The sequence below is a fragment of the Protopterus annectens genome, chromosome 4.part0 (genome assembly GCF_019279795.1).
Source record: "Protopterus annectens isolate FY-2018-M chromosome 4.part0, PAN1.0, whole genome shotgun sequence".
Lineage (NCBI taxonomy): Eukaryota > Metazoa > Chordata > Ceratodontiformes > Protopteridae > Protopterus > Protopterus annectens.
In genome coordinates this window covers 1,123,427,614-1,123,451,441 of record NC_056733.1, presented here as the reverse complement: position 1 = coordinate 1,123,451,441, position 23,828 = coordinate 1,123,427,614, and the positions used below count along the sequence as shown (strand labels likewise).

Below are 23,828 nucleotides of genomic sequence, written 5' to 3'. Positions count from 1 at the left end.
ATGAATGGAAGAGGTCTATATTAGTTTGCCGAATGTTATTTTCAGCGAACACCTTTCCGGCTACCCGTATTCAGCGAAAACACTTCTGTGATTCGCTGAATTTTCCAAGGGCAAGGAAGTAGCTGGCCAACTACACAACTCTGCCCTTTTCCCCACTGTAGTGAAATCTTAGAGTTGGTATATATAGTTGGGGGGGGGGCAGCCCCCCACTTGGGTGGTACTGATTTACTTAGTTGTTGGTTCTATTGTGCTACATGGCAATTGTCTGATTGCCCTTGGAAAATTCAGCGAATTGCATAAGTGATTTTTGCTGAATAAGGATTGAAGGAAAGTTGCTCACTGAAAATAACTTTCGGAGAACTAATGTAGACCTGAATGTAAGACCAAGTAAGTAGCAGCTTCAAGGATGGAGTTGGTGTTCAAACCTTTGAAGAAAGCCACTGCTCTAGTGGAATGAGACAACTGCTTACTATGAAAACAACAAAAGGAAATAGTCTTGGAAACTATGTCCTGGTATGAAAATAAACAAAAAGCTGTTCAGATTAACAAACGGCCTTTGTTTTGTCTACGTAATATCTAAGCTGTCTATGCAAATCCAATGTATGACAAACTTTCTCACTAGTGGATTACAGAGAAGGGAAAAAAGGAAGCTTGATAGACTGATTAAGGGAAACTCATTAAGCACCTTGGGCATACAAGGGGGATCTGTACAGAGATACCCTGTCTCTGAAAAAACAAAATAGGAGGGACACTATCAAGGCCTGTAGTTAAGATATTAAAGCAACCAATAAAATAGTCTTTCAGGTACAATGTTGCAATGCAGCAACAGAAGGCTCAAAAGGAACAAGAGTCAGCTTTTCAAGTACAAAATTAGATCTCCAAGAAGGGGGGAATGGGCTTCCTTGGGGGTCTAACATGAAGGATGTCTAAGATTAAGAAACTGCTTGGCCTCAAACCTAGGGCCAGAGGAGGACCAAGTAGCAGACGGGCAGAAATTGCTGACAAGTGGGTTTTCACTGTAAAATATTTTACTTATTTAACATTTGCTAACCAGGAAAGTCTGACTGGGTCAGGAACCCATTTTCAGCGGAGGCCTGGGGAGAAAAGCTCCAAATGATACATGAAATTAAAACAATTTGCATGAACAAGATAAAAACAGGTATTAAAGCAGACGTTAACTGCATACTAAATAAGTACAAAGAGGTAGATACAATAAGAAAACATGTACAGTAAACTCTTCGGTAGATGCCGGATAACTGTAGTTTCTGGTTGCTTGAGTTACTATTAAAAATAGTAATGACTAATACTGTAACCTATACTATTTGTTTGGTTTGGACTTGTTCTTAGGTTGGGAGACAAGGAATTTATTCCCATCTTCCTTTTTACTACTCTAAAAACTTAAGGTACGTTTCTAAACCCCCCCACCCCAACCCCACCACGCAGAAAGTGCAACACTTGAAAATTGTACTGTACTTCTTCGAGTCTTTCTTCTGGTTGCTTGAGTTCCGGTTAACTTAGAATTTACTCTTAAATTACGCTAAAGTGATTGATTGCAAACTTTTTTTTATATATACATCAGGTAGTACTAAGGTAGTCAGGATCAGAACATTAGATGCAAGTAGATGCGTAGAAGGATGGGAAAGTTAAGGGTGTAGAAATATGCAGTCTCTTAGTCCAATATGCTAGTGGTTAGTAGATGAAATTCCTCTTATAGAGATGGAAAGGAAAGCCCCTAGAGAGTGAATGGAGTTCACTTGTTAGGGAAAGAGCACAGGTAGGTCTGATGACAAAGAAAATGCTTTTTAGGGTGTGTTTAAAGTTAAAGCTCTCAATGGTAGTAATGTCTGTTGGCAGAGTGTTCGAGCTTGGTGGTGGCATGAGAGTATAGGCACTGTCCAGCTCTTTTGTTTAGAATGTAGATGGTTAGGAATTGTTTTAAGAGTGAAGGGCTCTTGTAGGTATGTAGGGCTTTGGGACAGATTTGAGGGCTGGGCAGCTATCAGGTGTATATATCACTATTTGCAAAAGACAGGTGTACTAGGCTTAGGTGTTGTGCGAGTTTGAGCCAATTTAGTTCTTTCAAAGCTAGGCAGTGGTGGTTAACAGTAGGGGTAACCGGTGGCAAATTTAGCAATTTTATGGTAGCAGGATTGGAGCTTGGTTTTAAGAGAAGACTGTAAATTAGTGTTTAAGGGGGCACAGTGAGGGAAGCAAAACAGGTTGTTTTTTCTGGTGGAGCTATCAAAGAAAGTTTGTCTGCAGAGTTTTCCTAGTTTGTGTGTTTTTTTTTAATGCTACTGCATAGGTGGTGTTCGAAAGTTAAGTTAATCTATGGTTAGACCGAGAAGCTTAGCTGTGGGAACTGTTTCAATTTCTGTGCTATCCCGTGAATATTTTAGTCAGATGAGATTGGTTTTGTTAAGAAAAGCAGGAGTTTTTTTTTTTTTTTTAGAATTTAAAAGTAGCTGGGCTTCTCTCAGCCATGTCTATACTGAGGTGAAGGTGACTTGGGTGAGTTGCTGAAGTTGTATGTTACTGGAGGAGAACATTCTGGAAGTGTTGTGTGTAGTGGATAATGGAGCTAAGGAGTGTTAAGGTGTGAAGGTCATTGGTGAAAACACTGAAGAGTAAGGGTCCAAGTATGGACCTTTGTGGTACCTCAGTTATGTTGGTTTGATATTGGGATAACTTATTTTGCCATTTGACGTACTGTTGGTGGTTGGATAGGTAGCTTGCAAACCACTGGAGGGATGGTAGGCTGCAGCCTATAATGGACAGCTGATGAATAAGTTTGTTGTGGGACTATCAAATGCCTTTAATAGGTCTAGTAGTAAGACAGAAGTGATATTACCACAGTCAATGGATTTGGGCACAGTGTCCGTGAAGGTGATTAAGGGAGTGGTGGTGCTGTGTGATGGGCGAAAACCATGTTGGGTAGGGAGTTAGTTTTGGATGAGGTGGTACAACAGTTGCTTATGAATGCATTTTTCCAAGAGTTTGGAAAAAGGACAGATGGAGACTGGTCAATAATTGGATAGTTCAATGGAACTGCCTCCTTTATGTAAAGGGGTGATTATAGACTTTTTCCAGAGGTTAGGGACAATGGACTCTGCTACAGAGTGATTTATAAGGATACTGACAGGATATGCTACGGCTTCTGGGGCATAAGTACTCGGGGGATGTTGTCAGAGGAGAGGGAGCATGGTTTATGCTAGGCCAGCACGCAGAGGTTCACACAGACGGAAAAGAACCAAACGGGCCCACTGAAAATGGGTCCTGATGATGTTTGAGACACCAAACAGAAAATCTCTTCCACTTGGATGATTTCCGGATATGGTTTTCCTGGCCTCCTGCAGGATCCTAAGCACATCCTCAGAAAACTGATGGAAAGTAATCAAAACCCTATCACCCAAAGCATCAGTGGAAGAATGGACAGATGAGGGTGGGGGAAGTTCCTCTGTCCTGTGTGAGAAGATCCTAGCAGTGAGGTATCTTGTGATGACTGCCCCTGGCCAGATGGAATAGCAGGTGGAACTAGTGCTGTCTGGGTCAAAAGGAAGTCACCAACAACTTTACTGGAGAGTCCTCCTTGATTTTCTGAAGGACCCTTGGAAGAAAAGGAAGGGGAGGAAAGGCATACAAGAATATTCCCTTCTAAGAGACAGGCTCAGCATTCACTTTCCAAGCCAATGGATGGTGATGTGATCTGCCCTGTACCTTCAATGTGCCTGAATCGGCTCCGCAAACCAGCTCTGATGCATTTGTGATGAATTCCTGAGACAGCTGACGAGGGTGGAAAGGAACATCTAAGTTGAGAAATAGCTGCTGAATCCACCTGTGAAATTTCAGTTTGAAATGAGGAAGCAGAGAAACTAGATGGTCCAAGCTGGTGGAGCCACTGAAGACACACTGATTTTAGGTACCACTTAAACATCCTCATATGAAGCATGGCCCAGGAGAGCATGGGGATGGGGAGGGTATGAACCCCAGAGCCGTGAGAAACTCCCTGGCTGCATGAGAGGACAAGAGAAGTACGGACAGAAAATTTGAGGGGGACAGAACCTTGGAGACAGGAAGAGATGCCAGCTTTGACAGTATGGAACCTGCAGCCTAGGAAAACATGACCCCGAGATGGAGTCAAGATTGACTTTTGAAGGTTTACAGTAAATCCCAGGCTGTGCAACTGAAGCCAGGAAAATGAAGATTCTGCACTAGCTTGGAACATAACCTGAAGCAAGAGGTCATCCACATAAGGAAATATTTGAATGCCCTGAAGCCTCCGAGAGGTGACTACAGGGGTTAGACATTTGGTGAACACCCTTGGGGCTGCGGAAAGCCCAAAGGGCAAAGCAGAGAAATGAAAAGGAGAGGAAGAAATAGAGAAATGCAAATATCTCCTGAATAGTGAGGGGATAGGAATGTGAAGGTAAGCATCCTTCAGACACAAGGAAATCAGAAAGACCTGGGGGAGCAAGAGTCTGAAGAGATAACATTTGTAAGAAAGGCACTATGACAAAGGTGTTCAGACAGTAAAGATAAAAGACATGTCTCGAATACCCTTCTTTCCTGAGAACCAGAAAAATCCTGGAATAAAACCCCAAACCCCTCAAGGTCTGATTAACTGGTTCAGTGGTACACTGGTCCAACAGACCCTGCAATACCATGGAAAATGAGGAAGCTGAGCTGCAGGGGTTGAGGAATACCAGAAAAGGAGGGTGGGTCTTCCAGGTCAAACTAATCTTGCCGGATAATGGAGAAAACCCAGGTGTCTGTGATAATCAGCTGACAAACTGGAAAAGAACAAGCTGAGGGACAAGGGAACCTGGCCAAGGAGGGTGGGCAGGCAGTCAGATGGCCACAATTTTGTCTGGAAAGGACTGCTTCTGTGGCCTGGGCATACTAAATAGGCTTATCAGGGGAAAAAAACAGGCCTGGGAGCCTTCTTACCTTTGGAAGACTGCTTAGGCAGTCTATGCAAAAAAGCAGTCTTATTAGAATAATTCCTTTGAAACTAGAGGATACACCAGACAAAAATCTGCTTAAAATCTTTCATAAACCTAACTTGACCCTGCAATTTCTTGAAAAGGTCAGCCACAGCAGTACCAAACATTCTGATTACCCAAGGCAGTGTCCAGAAGCTTTGCTCTGACATTATCTGGCAAGGTTTGATGGTGAAGGCAGGAAGAGCACCTCATCACTAAGACAGCAGCCCTAGAAGATGCATCAGCTGCATTTAAGAGTATGACCGGCCTCCTGGGATATGGAAATGAGCAATGAGAGCCGAGGACTTTCCCATAGAGTCAGGCATATACAAAATAATCTTACCAAGCTGGGAAAGAAGGGACGGGATTGTACCTAGTCATAAGAGTATGGTAAATAATATACTACTTTAGCCTTCAGGGCTAAGTGTATACCTTCTTGCCATCCCTCTCCATTGATCTACTGTCCTTATCCGAAGAAAGGAGCTTGGAAGAAGGCAACAACCTAGAAGGCTCATCAGTAGATAGAGAATCACTGCAAGATCAGAGGAAGGGAGCTTGTACAAGAACTTGCAGAACCCCATTCCTAAATTCTCTCCTGCTGAACTATCCACAGTCTTCCTAAAAATCAACAAACATAAGTCTTTATGTACAGCTGCCATCTACACCCCCCCCCCCCCCCGGTGATAACATCCCCATCCTTTAAGACGTTCTCTCATGGTTCTCTTCCATCATCAAAAAGGATCCTTGGCGATGTAAACATCAAATGGGTCACCATCTACTCACAATCTCAGAGTCAAACAATCTCTAACATCTCCCAGCTAATAAACTGCCCTACCAGACCCAGTAAAGACAGCTCCTCTGGCACTACACTAGAGTGGATCATAGCAATCCATCCCAACCTAATCTCATACAGTGGAATTATACCAGATCCCCTTAGCGACCACCTACCAGCCTATGCCCTCCGGTGCGCCTCTTCTATCAAAATACAACAAATAGTGAGTACCCATAGACCGCGAGAAACTGTTCTTTGGGCTGGACTCAGATTTTCATATTACATTTCGCATACGGTCCTGAATTGTGTTGCAGCATTGTAAAAAAGTAGGAGAGACTACAATAATCTAAACACACTCCAAATGAAGCGCATTTTACACTTTGAAGTTGTACCACATTTGGCTCGTCAGTCCAAGATTTTACTACAGGGTTAGCACCTGTCCCTCTTTGGGCACTTTTGCCATTTTTACTTATTTAGGTATTTAGATTTTTTTTATTTATTGCAGGACACGTCCTGAGATTTTACTTATTTCTTAACTTTTCTTTAATAGTTACAAAACAATGGCCTTTATGCATTTGAAACACCTAAATGTTATACAGGATACTATTAGCAACTCAAATGCTACAAGAACGAGCTTTAATAACTGTGGGGACACAACCGTAAAGAATCAAAATGGTCTATCTGTAATGGGTTCAAGTAATTGTAGAATCATCCCACATCAGCAGCAGCTGTGCGATCATTGCAAGCTAATTAGAACTGTTGCCCTGATAACAGAAAAGTACCGAAACTACTAACTAAAGACCGTAAGACTTATTTCTCCAATCAGAACTTAATTCTAACCCGAAAAAGTTCTGGAATTGCATTTCCTTCCTTCTAAACCCTGGTAGAAAAGGCAATCCATGCCCTAACCCAAACTCCCTAGATCATAAAATTACATCCAATTTCAATACCTTTTTTTGTTGACTACATAGCCAAACTAACCGCAACCTTTCCCATCATTTCTCCCTCTCATAGTCCCTCATCCACTGCTTTTCCCTCAAACACTCCTCCTTTCAGTCTTAGGCCTATCCCCACCAGCAGCATAAAAAACTCCTCCTTAAACTAAAGCCTTGCTCCTACGCTCCTGATAATCTGCCCCCCCTTCCTTAAGATGGCTGCAGACAGCTTTGCCCTCTCCATTTCCATTCCTGTCATCAGGTCCATCCAAGAAGCCTATGTCCCCCCACACTGGAAGAAAGCTTTTGTCACCCCTCTCAACAAAGGTGGCAATAACAGACACTACTAACTTCCGTCCTGCAGCTATTCTCTCACCTCTTTCTAACAACCTTGAAAAATGTATTAGTCACCAACTCTTAACATACCTAACACACAATCTTCTTCTTACCCCAACACAACAGGGTTTCAGGCCTGGCCACAGCACTACCACTGCTCTTCTGCCCATCCTTCGTGCTTGCGACTCTGGGAAAATGGCATCCTCCCCTTTACTCAGATCTCTCCAAAGCCTTTGACACTGTCTCAAATCCTCTACTCTTATCTGAACTTTCCTCCCTCAATTTCTATCCTTCCTCCATTGCCTGGTTTACAAGCTCTCTCTCCAATAAACAAGCTGTTAAATGGAAAAATTCCACTTCATCCTTTCTTAATCTCTTCGGTGTCCCCCAAAGCTCTATTCTCGGCGCCTTACTTTTCAGTATTTTCATTAATAACCTTCACAAATCCATAGATAATGCTACACTGATCCAGTATGCTGATGATTCCACAATCATCTGTACAGCAAACTCTCCCTCCAAACTCCTGCAAAAAAACAGCCTTCTCCAATACAGAAAACTTGGATGCTAAACAGCTATCTTGCTCTCAATGCTAACAAAACAAAAAAAATCACGATATTCTCTCCTTCAACAAATTTCACCATAGACAAAAGCTCCTTCAAAATAAAAAGCCACAACAACACTCTAATCGATATTGTACTCACACCAAACTACTCGCAGTCACCATTGATGAACATTTAAAATTCGATATCCACATCCAAAACATAAAAAAAGCCACCAAAAGCTAGGCCTGCTGTACAGACAAAATTGGTACCCAACCGCTCCTACTAGACATACTCCAGCCTCCTCCTACCTGCTCCCCTCTCATGTACAGTGCCCCTCCACTTACTTATCTCCAACTTAGCCTAAAAAACAAACTGGAAGCCTGCTATAACAAAGCCTGCAAATTTGCTACAGGGTCCAAATATTCCACCCATCACTGCCATTCCCTCCACTCCCTAAACTGGCTTGAGCGTCCTAATTACCTGAAATTCATACAACTTACCACTTGCTCATAAACTCATATTCCAACCCTCCATTTGTCCCTCTCTTTCATCTATCTTAACCCCTTCTCTCTCCAGTCATACTCTCAGATCTCAAAAACCTCCTTAAAATCTATAAACCCCTTCACCCTCCTGGACAATTACTTCTACCACACTCCTTAGCTAAACTATGGAATCCCACAGCCCGCTCCCTCCGCTGTACTCACAACCACTCTAATTTCAAACCTCTCCTCCTTTATCAAACCTCAAACTGGGATTGGTCCTGCTCCCATCCCTCCTAAATTACGCGGTCATCTCTTTCAAACCTCCCTTCACTAACATTATTCTTAGAACAAACACTACACTTGTACAAACACTATGACTTGAACTTTATATTATCTGTATTACTTTTGACTATCTTTATTTCAACAATTGGCTAAGTTTCTGATGTCACTCTAAGGGGATCCAGTATCTGTCTGCCTGGGATAACATGATTGACAGACCTCGATGCTTTGCCAGAGATGGCCTGCATCTGTCACCCCTGGGCTTCCAGATATTGGCCAAAGTTTTTGCCACCCCTATAGTGCCTTTTTTAGGCGGTGTTCCAAAGACCACATTACCACCATAACAGCTACAAACAAATGCAATCTGAGAGTCATGCTGCACAATGCTAGAAGTCTAAACCTCAAAATACACTCGCTCAAAGCACTCCTTAAAATGGAGAACATCGACATTTGTGCTGTAACTGAGACCTGGTTCAAGGTAGCAGAAAGCACCCATGCAATGCACTAACAGGCTATAACTCATTCCACACCTTTTGGCCCCAGAACCTGGACCGAAGCTCCAAAGGTGGTGGTGTTTCCATATTCATAAAGGATGCGCACACCTACAGACTGATAGCCCAACATAATGCATCAGAGATGGTTCAGGTGCAGCTAACATTGGGTAAGACAGTGATTCAGGTCGTAGCCTGTTATAGGTCCCCAACCATGTCCCAAACGTTCCTAAACGCCCTGGAGAATATTAGGGTCCAACCTAACACACTCATACTGGGCAGCTTCAACTACCCCTCCATTAACTGAGAAAACTATCATGCACCAATACACTTGCCTGTTTCCTGGAATTCATTAATTCGAATGCCCTGGACCAGCTCGTTCTTACCCCCACTAGAGGTAGCAACATCCTTGACCTGGTCATTACTAACATGGATGATCATTGCTCTGCACCAATACTCAACTCCTCCCTGGTTAGATCAGACAAAAACTAATCACCTTGGAAATCCCCCCACCCCTGCAAAGGTAACCATCATGAAAAACTTCTCCAAAGCTAACTTTGGGCTCCTAAGAAAGTACAGTTTTGTACCTACCATAAATGTAGATGTTCGAGTGTTCACACTGCTGCAGTCATCACACTCGGGTTATCCTGCCATCAGGCGGTCCAGCAGTCGGCCGGAGTTCCAAAGTCTTCCCTGACATCAGAGTGCCAGGGGTATACAAGATGCATCCAATGCCATTTTCTTCAGTTTTTCTTGCACCAGATGTCAGGTGCCCCCAAGCAGGTAGGCAATACATATAAAATAAAAATAATACCTTCAGTCACAAGCAAATACACCACAAAGGTTGTATAGGATAGAAAGGTAGAGATAAGGCCAGCTAGTTCAGAGGGGATGGAGGGAGGGTAACCTGGACTGCAGCAGTGTGAACACTCGAACATCTACATTTATAGTAGGTACAAAATTGTACTATGTTCATCATGTTACACTGCTGCAGTCATCACACTTGGGTAGAATCCCAAAGCTAAGGTTGGGTGGCTGGTCTATAAAGAGTTAGGATTCGCTATGAGACCCTGCAGAACTGCAGTGGCAAATCCTGCTCTGGATTTAGAGTAAAGAGGCAGGTGGTAATGCTTGGTAAAGGTGTGCACTGAACTCCAAGTTGCAGCCTCCAAAATTTCCTTGGTAGGTACTCCTCCGAGAAAGGCCGCTGAAGTGGTTGTAGCCCTGGTGGAATGTGGCCTAATGCTATTTGGGACGGATTTCCCATGCTGTGTGTAGCAGTAACGAATACAGTGTCCTATCCATTTGGATATAGTCTGCTTTGAGATGGCCTTGCCCTGTGATCCTGCAGCATATGCTACAAACAGTTGCTCAGTTTTCCTGATCGCTTTTGTTTTGTCCAAGTAGAAGCGTAGCTGCCTGTGTATGTCCAAAGAATGCAGAAGTTTCTCCCCTTTATTCTGGGGGTTTGGATAAAAAGTTGGCAAATGGATGGCTTGGTTAAGAGCCACACTAGATACCACCTTTGGCATAAAGGTAGGGTTTGTCCTTAAAGAAACCCTGTCCTGATGAAAAATTATAAACGGTTCCACTGCCATTAATGCCTGCAGCTCAGACTCTTCGTGCTGAAGTTACTGCCAGGAGCAGAGCTGTTTTCCATGATAAAAATTTTAGATCGGCTGTATCGGCTGGCTCAAAAGGTGGCAGGGTCAGTTTTTCTAAAACAAAATTGAGGTCCCAAGTTGGTGTTCTCCGGGGCGGTCTTATGTTTGTAGCCCCTCTGAGGTACTGCTTTAGCAAGGGATGAGAGAATAAAGGAGGATCCGTGTTATAATGTGCTGAAATGGCAGAGGCATGAATCTTAGTTGATGAGAAGGATAGGCCTCTGTCCAGCATCTCAGTAAAGTATTGTAAAATCTGAGGAATGTTTGGAACAAGAGGATCAAGGCTTTGAGCCTGGTTCCTGGCGCAGAATCTTTTCCATTTTTCTGAGTAAGCTTTCCTGGTGCTAGGCCTCCTGGCCACCAAAATGACATCCATAACCGCTTTAGAGAGAGGTGTTGCCTGTTTGACTAATAAATCTGCCATGCAGCCAGGTTTAGTGTTTTGACCTGACCGCGCAGGATCTGATTGTTTTGTTGAGTCAGAAGGTGTGGAATTTGAGGCAAAATCCATGGTGGGCCTTGAGCTCGGTTCCTTAAGATAGGGTACCAGTGCTGACGTGGCCAGTCTGGAGCAATCAGGATCATCTGTGGTTTCTCTTGTCTGGCTTTTAGGAGTACCTTTGCAAGGAGAGGCAGAGGCGGGAAGGCATAAACTTTTAGGTTATTCCAGCTGAACAAAAGAGCATCCACTTTCCATGCTTGTTTGTGATAAGTCCTTGTGCAGAATTTTTGTAGTTGGCAATTCAGTGGGGAGGCAAAAAGATCTATGTCTGGGCATCCCTATTTTTGCGCTACCATGCTGAAGATTTGTGGATTCAATTTCCATTCGTGAGGGTCCATGATATTTCTGCTTAGATCGTCTGCCAGAGTATTTTTCTTTCCTGGCAGGAATTGTGCTTGCAGGTGAACTTGGTACATTAGAGCTGTGTTCCACAAGGTCATGGCTTGTCTGCATAGGGGGTAAGAATGAGTGCCCCCTTGCTTATGTACCACATTACTGTGGTGTTGTCTGTCTTTAATAATAATTGTCCTGGATGCAGAAGGTCCTTGAAAGCGGTTAGGGCATTTTGAACAGCCAACATCTCTTTTTGATTGATGTGAAGATGCATCTGGTCTGTGGTCCACTTGCCCTGAATGCATTTTCCTGCCATGTGTGCTCCCCAGGCATAATCCGAAGCATCTGCTGTTAGAGTCTGCCTGGCTGTGGGTAGGGTGAAAGGCTGACCCTTGTTTAGGTGACATGCCTGTGCCCACCATCGAAACTCCTGTTGTAGGCAGGGAATCATTGGTATTACTGCTTCTAAACTGTGAGTGTTGAGTCCAAACACTTTTTAGGTACCATTGTAGTTACCTCATATGCAGTCTGGCATATGGTATTAGTAGTATGCAGGATGTCATGAATCCCATTGCCTGCAGATTTTTTCTTGCAGGGAGATGGGACTTTTTTGCCAGTAATTGAAAATATTGAGTTAGTTGAACCTGTCTGGCGTGAGGTAAGCCATCTGGGCCGTTGTATTTAAGCTGGCACCCAGGAATATAATCTGTTATGAGGGCACTAGTTTTGACTTCTTTTCGTTTACTGTGTACCCTAGAGAAGTTAGCAACTCTTTTACAAACGCCAGATGCTGTAGAAGAATGTCCTTTGTCTCTGCTTGAATGAGGCAGTCGTTCAGGTATGGATATATATGAATTCCTTTTTGTCTGCAAAAAGCAATTACTGGTGCCAGGCACTTTGTGAAGACCCTGGGTGCAGTAGATAAGCCAAAGGGTAGTGCAGATAATTGGTAGTGCATTGTACCAGCTTTGAATCTGAGGTATCTTCTGCAATTCTGTCTGATGGGGACATGCAGGTATGCCTCTGAGGTCCAAAGTAACAAGCCAAGCGTTCTTGCCCAGCATGGGCAAGTCTAATATAGACTGGGAACACTACTCAAGCCCGAACACTCTAACCCAAAGATTCCTGGAGTTCATAAACTCAAATGCCATGGAACAACTAGTCACCATCCCCACAAGAGGAGAAAACATACTTGATCTCATAATCACGAACATGGGATCAAAATGTTCAACACCGGAAGTATACCCCTCACTGGTGAGATCAGATCATAAACTAATCTCGCTGGAGGTCCTCATCCCGCCCCCACCTGAAACAAAAAAGACCACAGTGAAAAACTTCTCAAAAGCCGATTTCACACTTCTAAAAACTAGTGTGGTCTCCTTTAAGGCCCCTGAGCCAGTGGTAAACATTACTCAAACCGCTGAATCACTTACAAATGCCTTCTACCAGCACCTACAGGACTGCATGGATCAGGCAATCCCAAACAAAACTAAGACTCTCTGTACCAAAGGCAAGCATCCAGTCTGGTGGACCCCAGCCATAAACAAGCTCTACAACAAAAGGAGGAAGCTACTACAAGATAGAGCAAAATCCTTGAAAAGTAAGACACCTTTGATCATTATAAGTAAAAAACTAAGAGCTCTCATAAAATCATCCAAGGCAAATTTTGAGAGAAAAATCACCAAGGACCCTAAAGACAATCATAAGGCCTTCTTTAGCTATGTTAGAAACCTAGGAGGAAACTCCCAGATATGCTCAGAATTAGTTCAAAATGATGTGAAAATTACTGAACCTACACACATTGCCAACATACTGGCTGACAGGTTCAGTGCAAACACCCCCACCCCCAAAGGAGAGATATCTATTCCAGAGGATTGCAGCCCCCCAAACATCTCCAACGCCCAGGTGAGAACTGCCCTCACTAAGGCAAAAAACACAGCATCCATGGGACCGGATGGTGTCCCCGGCTGTGTGCTTCACGAACTCAACGAGGAATTAAACCCACAGTTAGGACAGCTGTTTAATCTTAGCCTCACCTCAGGATACGTACCCAAGGAGTGGCGCACGGCGACTGTGGTCCCCCACTTCATAAAAGCGGTGCCTCCACAGACCCTGGAAATTACCGCCCCATTAGCTTGACAAGCCTTATCTGCAAAGCCATGGAGAGGATCATAATGGAACTCATAAATAAAGACATAAGGAACTTGCAGACTTTGGATCCAACCCAGTTTGGCTTTGTCAAAGGCAGATCCTGCCTCTTAAACTTGGTTGACTTTTTCGAGACAGTCACCAAGGCCATTGATGAGGGAAAGGCAGTCCATACAGCCTACCTCGACCTGGCAAAGGCCTTCTACACAATACCCCACTCAGGTATCATCGAAAAACTCATCAGCTTGAATGTAAACCCATACATCACAAGATGGGTTGCAAACTGGCTAAGTGACAGAACCCACAGGGTCAGAGTTGCTGGAGCCATGTCAGACTCAAAGCCTGTCACAAGTGGTGTCCCACAGGGCTCAGTCCTAGGTCCACTCTTGTTCGGCATCTACTTTTCTGAAGTACAAGCAAACACAGGAGGGTTATGGCTGACAAAGTTTGCAGATGACTGCAAACTGGGCCATAGTCGAAAACACATCTGACACAGATATCCTCCAGAAGGGCCTCACAGAAACGGATAACTGGTGCCAGAGCCATGGCCTGAAGTTAAACGCCAAAAATGCATAGTCATACCCTTCGGGAAAAACAAGGTTACCCCTAGCTACCATATAGGTGGCAATCCACTGAGCACAGAAAAAGTCATCAGGGATCTGGGGACCCAGGTTGACAGTAGCCTTCGCTTGACACTCATGTTGCTAAAGTAGTTAGGAAAACCTTCTATATCGCCCACCTGATCATGAAGGGATTCACATCTGGATCAAGGGAGGTCATCGTCCCCCTGTACTCATCACTCATAAGACCTATGATTGAGTACAATGCCCCGTTCGAATGTATCTGACCAGACACCTGCTGCAGCTTGAAAGGCCCCAAAAGTTCCTCACCAAAAGGATAAAGGGTCTCAAAAATATGTCTTATGCTGCCCGAATGAAAGAACTCCAGCTCTATTCAGTCTCATACCGCTTGCTCAGAGGTGACCTGTGCCTGACATATAAGGCCATGTCAAACCCAGATTTGATGAATATGCTTCACCTCAAAAAATCTAGATCCCTCAGAACCACAAGGGCGGGAGACAAACCTTGACACGGTTATAAATAGAACGTGCTGGAGGGACAGATTCATCACCCAGAGACTCCCTGTGCTGTGGAACAAAATCCCGGTACATGTGAGGCAGAGCACCTCGCTGGCCTTGTTCAAGAGGAATCTTGACCAATGGATGGGAGATCGCAGATATACCCCAGGGATTACTTCAGTGTCACTGCTTGACAGAGGCACAGCAAAATGATAGGCATAGTTTTTATTCAAACTAAAGGGGTGGCGAAAGCCACATAACTATGGGCTAGGCTTATAAATGCCCTTGGGCAGATAGCCTAGTATGAACCTATGAACCTATGGGTAGAAGCTGCTGTAATGTCAACACTTTGAATTTCAGAATATCCAGGTAAGTATTTAGAATTGAAAGGTCTAGTATGGGCCTCCAAGGCCTTGTCCTTTCTGGGGACCAGGAAGAGTCCTGAGTAAAATCCTTGTCCTTGTTCCTGCTGTGGTACTTTTTGAATAGCTCTCATGTCCATGAGGGCTGAAATTTGTTTTTGTGCCTCTGCCCATTGATTTGGTGGCAGGTCTGGCATTCTTTTTAGCCTTGGTAAAGTATGAAAGTGGAACCTGTAATCTTGAGACAATATTTAGAACCCATTTGTCTTGGGTGATTGTTTGCCAGTTTTGAGAAAAAAGTGCTAGTTTCCCCCCCAAGGGGTCTTCCAAAAGTCAAGTGCTTGGCGTACGAAGGGGAAAGTCACTGTGACTGTTTCCTGTAAGGTTGGGACTTGTCCTCACCTCCTTTTGGGGTTGAGGTGCCCCACTGTCGTCTGTTTGAGCCTTGGAGTTGAGATCTGCCTCTTGGGCGTCTGTATCTGCCTCTCTGTGGTCTGTCTGACACTGGAAAGGACCAATTTTTTGTAGGCCAATTTCTGCTAAATCGAGGTGGCTGTACCTGTAAGAAATCCTTGACTGTTTGCATAGATTTAGCTTTATCCTCCATTTTCTTTTAACACTTCTTCTGCCTCAACACCAAATAAGGTATCATGCTGTAAAGGTGCATTCAGTAATTTTGCCTTAACATTATCAGGTAAACTCTGTTCTTTTAACCAAGCATGCCTTCGAATCGCTGAACCTGTAACTGCGGCTCTACAAGAGACCTCTAGAGAATCAAAACCACATTGCAGAGTATGTTTTCCCACCAGTTCAACTGCATGCACTAAATCCTGCATTTCTTTACAATCAGGAGCTTCTGAGCTTGCAAGCATTTTCTGTTTTAATTAAGCCATTATGTGAAATTGGCAATTTAAAGCTCTTACTGCTAAAGTTGCAAAAGTGTATACTTTCTTCCCCCATCTATCCAAAGCTCTGGAATCTCTGTCAGAGGGTACTGGATTTTTTTGCAATGGAAGCCTTAACCCTTTTTGGACCCTGGGAAATGTTTCTGGATCAACAGAAGGGTTTTTATAAAGAAACTTGTGAGGGTCAGGGACTATGTAGTACCTATCTGGCTTGGCTGGTGCAGGGGGGAAGGAATCGGGAGATAAGCTGGATTTAGAGAACACATCATCCACAATATCTAGCACAGGTGGAATAGCCAGGGGCCTGCGCTGAGGCAATAAAAGGAAATCTCTGAACCTTTTCTTAGATTCTGAGTAATCCTGACTTTCCCAATGGAAATGCTCCCACATGGTATGTAAAGTTTCCCCAAAAGAATAATCCTCAGGAGGAGAGGCTGAAGGGATAAATTCTTCAGCATCAGAGTCCTCATAGGGGAGGTAGAGAGTAGCCCTGGTCTGAAGAGGAATTGGAAACCTGATCAGAGGAATCTTAGTCTGTACCCTGCCTAAGCCTTTTCTCAGGAGGGGGAAGGGAATCCCTGATTAGAGTAATGAGGTCTTCAGCCATTTTAAGCATCTGTTTCTTAGGCAAGGAGGCTTGTCCAGGAGAATGCTGTACTTGTTTGTCTTCAGTGGTACCTTTGTCTTTGCTGTAGTTTTAATGGTGAGTTGTGAAGGTCTGAAAACACCCTCAGAAGCCGATGCCTGCTCAGCGGCTCCGGACCCATCTGAGGGATTAGTTTCCGTAGGCCCAATACCTTGAGTTTCCAGAGGCCTAGTTGTCTCCACGTGGGAGTCGGAGGCGGCCTGTGGCTCTGAGGTAGCGGGCGTCAGGGGCTGCGAAAGTGCCTCACTGAGAACCGGTGACTGGCCTAGAAGAGGCTTAGTCGTCGGTTTTGGACCTCAGATGTCTGTCTTTATCCTTGTCCTTGCGTTTTTTCGGTATTGCGGTCGTCGGTTGATCCGACGGCATAGTATAACTGAACCTTCGGCCAAAGTAGTGCAAAGCAAAATCAAAACATCTTTTAATAGTATGTTTGTTAAATCTAGCACAAAACCGACTAGTGACGTCGTGATCAGGGCCTAGGCATGGAATACAGTAAGAGTGGAAGTCCTTATGAGGTATTTGCTTTCCACAAGAAATACAATTAACGTTTTCTGACATTGGTCTGAGGCAAGAAAAAAGTTTCCCCAATGGGGTACTTAGCTTTATTGAAGACTTCGGATCTGAAATTAGACTTCGAAAATCTCAGGAGTCGGCCGACTGGCACTTGCGAACTGCTTCTGCTTTGGGCACCGCGCGGCAAGAAAGACTGAAGAAAATGGCGTCGGATGCATCTTGTATACCCCTGGCGCACTGACGTCAGGGAAGAAGCAACAGCAACCGACGCCAGACCACGACTTTGGAACTCTGGCCGACTACGGGACCGCCTGACGGCAGGATAACCAGAGTGCGATGACTGCAGCAGTGTAACACAATGAACATCAGAGGTGGCTAACTTCACAGCACCCATGCAAATGGAGAATAGTTGCATGACCACAGAATCATACACCAATGCACTGTACGAATATGTACACAAATGCATGGATCTAGCCATACCCAATAGAAACAAGAGCTCTTCTCCAAAAAAGGAAGCCAATCTGGTGGTCCCCTGCCAAAAACAAACTCTTCAACAGAAGGAGGAAACTGATGCAGAATAAGGTAAAGTCCCAAGACTGGAAAAACTCCCTTTATCAGCTTCAACAAAAAGATGAAATCCCTCACCAAATCCTCTAAAGCTAGCTATGAAAACAGAATTGCAGCAGAAAGTAAAGGCAATCACAAGGCTTGCTATAGTTATGTAAAGAACCTCCACGGCAATACCCAGATTTGCTCTGGGCTACTGCTCAATGGTACCTCCTACACCGAGCCAATAGATATTGCCAATATACTGGCCGACAGATTCAGTGCCAACTTTACCCCCCCCCCAAAAGGACCAATCACAATACCAGTAGATTGCCAGGCACCCAGTATTACTGCTGTACAGGTTAAAACAGCACTGTCCAAGGCCAAGAATACAGCTTCTATGGGACCTGACAATATCCCTGGCTGTGTTCTACATGAACTACAGAGTGAATTGGCACCTCACCTGTGTGCCCTGCTCAATCACAGCCTCACTTCATATGAATGGAGCACTGCTATAATCATCCCTCTCCACAAAGGAGGAATGACTACAGACCCTGGGAACTATTGCCCCATTAGCCTGACAAGTCTGATATGCAAAACTATGAAAAGCATCATCGTGGACCTAATAAACAAAGATATAGGGAATCTCCAAACTCTAGATTCCACACAGTTTGGTTCCGTGAAGGGTTAATCATGTCTGCTCAACTTGGTCGACTTCTTTGAGCCAGTCACCAGAGCTGTGGATGAAGGCAAGGTGGTTCATATACAGCCTACCTTGATCTGACCAAGGCCTTTGATACCATTCCCCACTCAGAAATTATAGAAAAACTCACTAAGCTAGGCATCAACCCCTATATCACTAGGTGGGTTGCAAACTGGCTCACAGAGCGAACCCACAGTGTGAAGGCAGCTGACTGCAAGTCAGACTGCCAGCCAGTCACGAGTGGAGCCACAGGGATCGGTTCTGGGTCCTATCCTGTTTATCTATTTCTCAGAAGTCCAGTCCAACATGAAGGGACTCTGGCTGGCAAAGTTTGCAGACAATTGCAAGTTGGGAGCCATTATTAACTCCCTAAGTGATGCTAACATCCTACAGAAAGGCCTCACTGAAACCAATAACTAGTGTCAGAACCATGGCATTAAGCTCAATGCCAGAAAATGTGTCATCCCTTTGGAAAAAATCCAGTTCCCGTGAACTACCACATCGATGGTAGTCCACTGAACACAGAAGGTGTTATAAGAGATCTGGGAACACAGGTTGACAGCAACCTCTCTTTTGACCATCACACTGCCACTGTGGTCAGAGAGTCCTTTTATGTGGCATATCTCATTACTAAGGGTTTTGCATCCAGGAAGAAAGAGGTCATTGTCTCCCTCTACTCTTCCCTCATTAGGCCAGTCAGAGTACAATGCCCCATTTGGCATGCAGCTCACTAGACACCTGCAACAACTGGAGAGGCCGCAAACGTACCTCACAAAGATGATCCTATGCCTTAAACACTTGTCCTATATGGACAGACTCAAAAAAATCCAACTTGACTTATAAAGCCATGTCTGACCCAGCTCCGTTAGAAATGCTACATCTAAAGAAATCCCAATCCCTCTGCACCACATGCTCCAGAGACCTCAACCTCATTACCACAATCAACAATGTGTTGGAGGGAAAGGTTCATAACCCAGAGACTGCCCATGTTATGGAATAGACTTCCCATACATGTCAAACAGAGCACCTCACTGGCCCTCTTCAAGAGAGATCTTGATGAGTGGATGGGAAATAGAAAAGTCACCTTGGGGATCACTCCAGTGGCTCTGGAAACTAAGGTCAGGTGGCATGATGCCAGGGTAATCCTATGGCTAGGCTTGTAGGGGCTTCCAGGACCATTGGCCTAGTGCACACATATGAACATTTGCGTTCTTTAAACATATACTCCTCGATTTTGTATTTGTATTTTAAATTGCATATTTATGCTTTTGTATACTACATATTCCATACTTATGTTATATTCTGTTAACTGCTTTTGGAGCTTTTCTCCCCAGGTCTCCACTGAAAATGGGCTCTGCTTGGCCCAGTGGATTTCCCCAGTCATCAAACTGGAAATAAATATAGAACTTATCCGGTTTCTTAGGAGCTAGTGGATGAGAATTTGGAGACAGGGAAGCAGCAGAGAAGGTATCTAATAGAGCAGATAACACCGGAGGGACAGCTGAAGGTTCAGAAAGTTCATTTCTAACAATTCATAACTTCTCTGGATGTCTGATACTTGAAAGCATTCCCATTTGAAATGCTCTATCATAAGTAGGACCACATCACCAAAGGAAAGTTCCTCCAAAGGAGGATCAGGATTGAAAGGTTCCTCCTACTCAGAACCATAGTGTAATCTTGAAGGCAACTGAGAAAAGTACACCAAGGAGTCAATCTCCATGTCAGAATCCTTGAAGACTCCGGGTCTCTAGCCCTCTTAAGGGCAGATGACCAGAGAGAGGTGCAAGAACTTAACCCCCCTGAGGAGGCTTCAATGCTACCAAGGCACTGAACAAGCCATGAGTGAAGTATTGCCATTCCTTTTGTGGATCCCTGGGGGTATACACAACATGCTTAGTTTTACGCCTTTTCTTCACTGCGATGTCCGCTCTGATGAAACTGAGGTTCAGAGCACTGCTTGGATTTAGAGTAGTTGGCACCTCTTCCCTAACATGGATGTGAGGAATCGCTCTATGCCCATCGGAAATGATCAGCCGTGGTCCCTCCTCAACATCTGTGGCAGATGTTTGCAAGGTCTCCAAGAACGTGTGAAAAGCAAGTTCTGTGCCAGCCTCTGAGAAGGTTGCAGCAGAAAAAACTGATGGCAACACCAGACTACCCTCTAGGTTCTCACTCACCTCAAGAGAGATGTCCAGTGGAGGCTGGACTGCAGCAGTCTCAGGCCTAAACTTCCTGGTCTTCTTTCTGAGTGGAGGCTGTAGCTCAGGACGAAAGGATTATGCCTGTCATGTTACCTTGGGCCAAAATCTTGAGACACTGGTTCTCAAGGTAAATGGAAAGAAAAGAAAGGCTGCTACACAAAGTCTTGAGTACAAAAGCCTGACAGATGGAACACAGTGTTGTTGAGAAGCATCTCAGCAAAACAGGCACCTTATCATGGCTGTCCTTATGGAGGATCTGCCTCCCGCACCGACATTTCCCTTTCTTGGATATCATATAACCCACTGAACAATGTAAGAAAAAGAAAAACGAATCCCAAAAGGACCCCTACCTGAAGGATGTAGGCTCTGTATAACCAGCAAACTGAAGTACGTTCAAGACCAAATACAATAACAGCGTTCAGACTGGCAACAACTAGGTTCTGAGCTGAGAGGGTACCTACATCACCTTTATGCCTTACAATTGCATGGGGATCATATGTCTGACGTACGATGCTCCTTACGTAATAAAGGCTTTGGTATTCTGGCTGGACTTTGGACGATCCTTGGCAGGAGATCGTGGAGATGATGAATACTGCAACAGTGACGTAGAAGAATACCTACACTGCATCACCACAGCAGTTCTGCACTACCTTTCCACCTTAAAAAAATGACACGAAACACTAACACTTCCACGGAAGGATGAAAAGCAGTTGTGATGTGGAGCACACTTACCTGAGCAGGGAATAAAGTGCAAGCTGTTATCTGGAGATGTAGGTGTATGTTCTAGAAGGCGACCGCACCTCATTCTGTGCACTTGGCGGCACATTCAGAAAATCCCATATCAAAATGGTGTCATCATGAGAGCTACTAATGATCTGAAACTCATCAAACTGCAGTCGGAAAACACGTCCAGAGTGTTCCTGTAAAACAAAACAATGCCTCAATTTTATATACAGTTAAGTTTACAGGAAAGGCTAGGCATTTTGAATTGATTTGTTATTTATTGAGTAGACAGGTGGGCTAATTCGCAGATTTTTTCAGCCAGTCACATACAGTCATAAAGACATATACAATCAGTACATTTAAAAAGCATTTTCTAATATCTCGCATACTTAGACATGTTACATTCGATGGATTTCATTCAAACAGTATAAATTAACATTTAACAGCGGTGTCCCGAATATGTAGTAAGAAAAATAGCCAGTTTACATGAAGTACGATGGATCAATATCAGCAACAGTGCCAAACACAAAGTGCAGTTAGCATCATTCTAACTCTCCATGTACACTCAAAAAAGGTAAAATACTCATCTATTAGGCACTCATTTTCCATTAAGCACAGACACTTAAGTACACACAGGACTCCCACAAATGAAACTGCATAGTCAGGGTACGACTTGCTTTTGGAGTTCTTTCAGCATTAAATTACTGTAATGTTAGTTTAAGAAATTACCCGAGTTAGCTAGTGTCCCTGTAGCAGCTGCATTTGGATTTAAAATTAATTACACAATTTCTTCTTAGATAGTAGGAATTTGGTCTTGGTCCTAATCACTTCCGGAAACTGGTGATCCAAAATGCTTGCTAAGTACCAGGCTAGGATTACAAATAATGGTTTAGTCAACAGCACTTCAGCTAACCATCCCCCAATAAACTTTCAAAAGGAATTCTCTAATGCTACGAATTCACGGTCCCCCAGCTAAAACCTCCAGCAATTCATTCAACCATTAGCAAGATCTTGAAATTAGAAGATCAAATCCCAACAGCTGGACCTGCAGGACCTAATGTTCTCCTTCCTCGGTTTAATACAATGTGATGTGAGCACTTCACTACACACCTGTGTAGCATCAGTAGTCTCTTGTTTTGCCCCATCATGCCAGTCACGTGGAAACAGCCACTACAACAAGTTCTCTAAAGTTCCTAAACTCACATCTACTGACTTCAGCAGTTCTCTCCATCTTACCCACTCTAACTACTGTGTTAAAAAAACTAGTACAAACTCAAACAGCTATGTCCAAACACATGGCATATCATGTCTTTTTGTTAAGAACCACCATGACCTCCTTATACAATGCAACCAATTAAATAGTGCTGAATATGAAAAGCAGCAATATTTATTGGGCTAACATTACTAAACCTTGCGGCGACGGGCTATGTGTTCTAACTACTGCATCTCTGCCAACAATATTTAAATGCCACAACCAGCAGTATTAGATTTGTGCTTTAACTGGTGCCAGAGATGGGAATCAAAGGGCAAATGGCCTTAAGGGTACACAGTTGACATGCACTATTACCCCAAACAGAAGCAAAGACCTGACAACTCACGGTTAATATGCACTGTTACCCCGATTAACAGCAAAGATCTGACAACTCACATTTAATGTGCGCTGTTACCCTGAACAGCAGCAAAGACCTGGCAACTCAGTTAATGTATGCTGTTACCACAAACAAAGACCTGACAACTCACATTTAGTGTGTACTGTTACCCTGAATAACAGCAAAGACCTGACAACTTAGAGAAGCTTCATAATGCCCAGCTACAGGCCACAGCAATGAACCACTGATTCCCAGGATGTCACCCACCTTCTATGGAGCCCAATGCCTTTCTGTGCAATATTATTAACAATAACTGAAAACTGACAAATCACATTCTACACACAATTTTTAAAATGGGGGTAAATGGTGACCAGCATTATAAGGCACACTGCCACGATATACTACATTGTAGAAAACTTACCAACGCTCATTTTAACCCTTTGAATAAGCCAGCCTTTAATATACAGCTAAAGCAGCATCACTCCCCAGTGGGCAGACAATCCACAGTTAGTGTTAGCAGTAAAACACCAACCCTTTAATCAATAAATACAGTCATGTACAAACATTTAATAACATAAGCATTTCTTTTCCAAATAAATAAGCTAATAGTATAAGTGCCTAAAATTAAAACATTCACAAGAAAGATGGTCAGAAAAAGGCAATCTAAGCTGGAAAGCTATCTGCTTCTGGCTAAAGCCAATGTTTTTGATTCTGGTTCTGGCTATTTAGTCTGTAATGGAAAAATGCAGAGTCCTTATAGGAAGCAGCTATGCCAACAGTATCTTCCAGCAGTAATTGTTTAACTGACTCAAGACTACATACAGACCCCTCAATTTTCAGGTCCAAAACAATAACTCCTTTGAATTTAGTCTAAATTAAGAATGAGCCTTTTCTGTTTTCAGTTATATACTCTATGCAGAAGGGCAAGATTCAGAAATAGCAACCTCCAAGCAGAAGTCCCTGCAATACTAGACACATTTACATAGTCAGGAAACAGACCCCATACACTTCCACAGTAGCAAATGCAGCTGAGTACCATTTTACAAGTAGCAAATGCAGCTGGGTACCATTTTACACAGTTACTGTACTTTCCAAT

General features: G+C 43.8%; 1 protein-coding gene across 5 annotated transcripts in view; it reads right to left on the bottom strand.

Moving 5' to 3' along the window:
• FBXW11 (F-box and WD repeat domain containing 11) overlaps nt 1-23,828 on the bottom strand; it is a 2,367,054-nt gene that overhangs the window by 149,248 nt on the left and 2,193,978 nt on the right. For all 5 annotated transcript variants that reach the window (XM_044069098.1, XM_044069099.1, XM_044069102.1 and 2 more), the window contains one exon: nt 21,153-21,340. In XM_044069098.1, coding sequence (XP_043925033.1) covers nt 21,179-21,340 — 162 coding nt within the window. In that variant the 3' untranslated portion in view covers nt 21,153-21,178. The remainder of the gene's footprint in view (nt 1-21,152; nt 21,341-23,828) is intronic.